Raw genomic sequence first — 1,326 nt, 5'->3', positions numbered from 1 at the left:
CTGATAAAGCCCCATTTCAGAGTGTCACAGTTGGAAGGGAAGGACGCACAAGGATCATCGACCCAACACAGGACCATTCACAAGAGTCACATCCTGTCCCTGAGAGCATTGCCTAAATGCTCCTGGAGCTCTGGCAACCTTGGGGTCATGGCCAAACCCTGGGGAGCCTGTTCAGTGCCAACCACCCCCTGGGGGAAGATCTGAGATCCAACCTGAGCCTGCCCTGACACAGCTCCAGCCATTCCCTGGGGGCTGTCCCTGCTCACCCAGAGCAGAGCTCAGTCCCTGCCCCTCCTCTGCCCCTCACAAGGAAGTTGAGTCAGGACTGTTTTGATCCCTCAAATCCCATAGGGCCTTGAGGAAAGACTTTAGGTGAGGGTTGTACCATTCCAGCATCTGCTGGAAGGAGCCCCTAGTGGAGGATGGGGCAGAACCATCCCAAAAAACTCTCCCTCCATCCATCCATCCCTCCATCCCTCCATCCATCCATCCATCCATCCATCCATCCATCCATCCATCCATCCCTCCATCCCTCCCCTCCTCCATCACACCCCTCTGTACCTCCCCCTCCTCCCGTCCCTGTCCCTCCGAAGGTGTCCCTGGAAACCCACCTGTCGTTGAGGCAGCAGTAGATGATGGGGTTGTACATGGTGGAGCTCATGGCCAGCCACATGATGGCCAGGTAGACCTGCTGGATGAACTTCTGGAAGTACCACTCGGGGTGGAAGTACTGCAGGGTGAAGTAGATGTGGTAGGGCAGCCAGCAGAGCGCGAAGGTGCACACCACGATGATCATCATCTTCACCACCTGAGCCAGGGACAGAGGGCAGGGACAGGGCCATCCATCAGTCAGTCCACCCAGCTCTTTTGGGCCTAGAGGTGTTTCCAGCTGGGGGGCATCTTGGTTAAACCACCCACTTCTGTGGAGGACACACGTGTGGAGGACGCTGTGTTTTGATTTCAGCAGCTCTGCTCTGCACTGGGGTGGCCTCATCTCAGTGCTGGGGGCAGTTTTGGGGCACCACGATATTAAAAAAGATATTAAAGCCATTGGAGAGTGTCCAAAGGAGGCCACGAGGATGGGGAAGGGCCTGGAGGGGCCTTATGAGGAGCAGCTGAGGAGTGTTCAGCTGGAGGAGAGGAGACTGAGGGGAGACCTCACTGCTGTTCCAGCTCCCTGGGCAGGGGCAGAGGAGGGGCAGGACTGAGCTCTGCTCTGGGGGGAGCAGGGACAGCCCCCAGGGAATGGCTGGAGCTGTGTCAGGGCAGGCTCAGGGTGGATCTCAGGGAAAGGTTCTTCCCCCAGAGGGTGGTTGGCACTGAACA

General features: G+C 57.7%; 1 protein-coding gene across 1 annotated transcript in view; it reads right to left on the bottom strand.

The window, feature by feature from the left end:
• The window catches only part of LOC114069791 (substance-P receptor-like), a gene marked incomplete at its 5' end in the record, with an annotated part of 1,992 nt that extends 1,072 nt beyond the window's left edge, over positions 1-920 (bottom strand). Inside the window, one exon of the mRNA XM_027906826.1 lies at positions 612-920. Coding sequence (XP_027762627.1) covers positions 612-920 — 309 coding nt within the window. The remainder of the gene's footprint in view (positions 1-611) is intronic.
• Positions 921-1,326: the final 406 nt, after the last annotated feature.

Source organism: Empidonax traillii, unplaced genomic scaffold (genome assembly GCF_003031625.1).
Source record: "Empidonax traillii isolate 1590-97213 ecotype Southwest subspecies unplaced genomic scaffold, ASM303162v1 scaffold1362:size121930, whole genome shotgun sequence".
Taxonomy (NCBI): Eukaryota; Metazoa; Chordata; class Aves; order Passeriformes; family Tyrannidae; genus Empidonax; species Empidonax traillii.
Note: the sequence above shows the minus strand (reverse complement) of the source record. Positions and strands in the feature narration are given on the sequence as shown.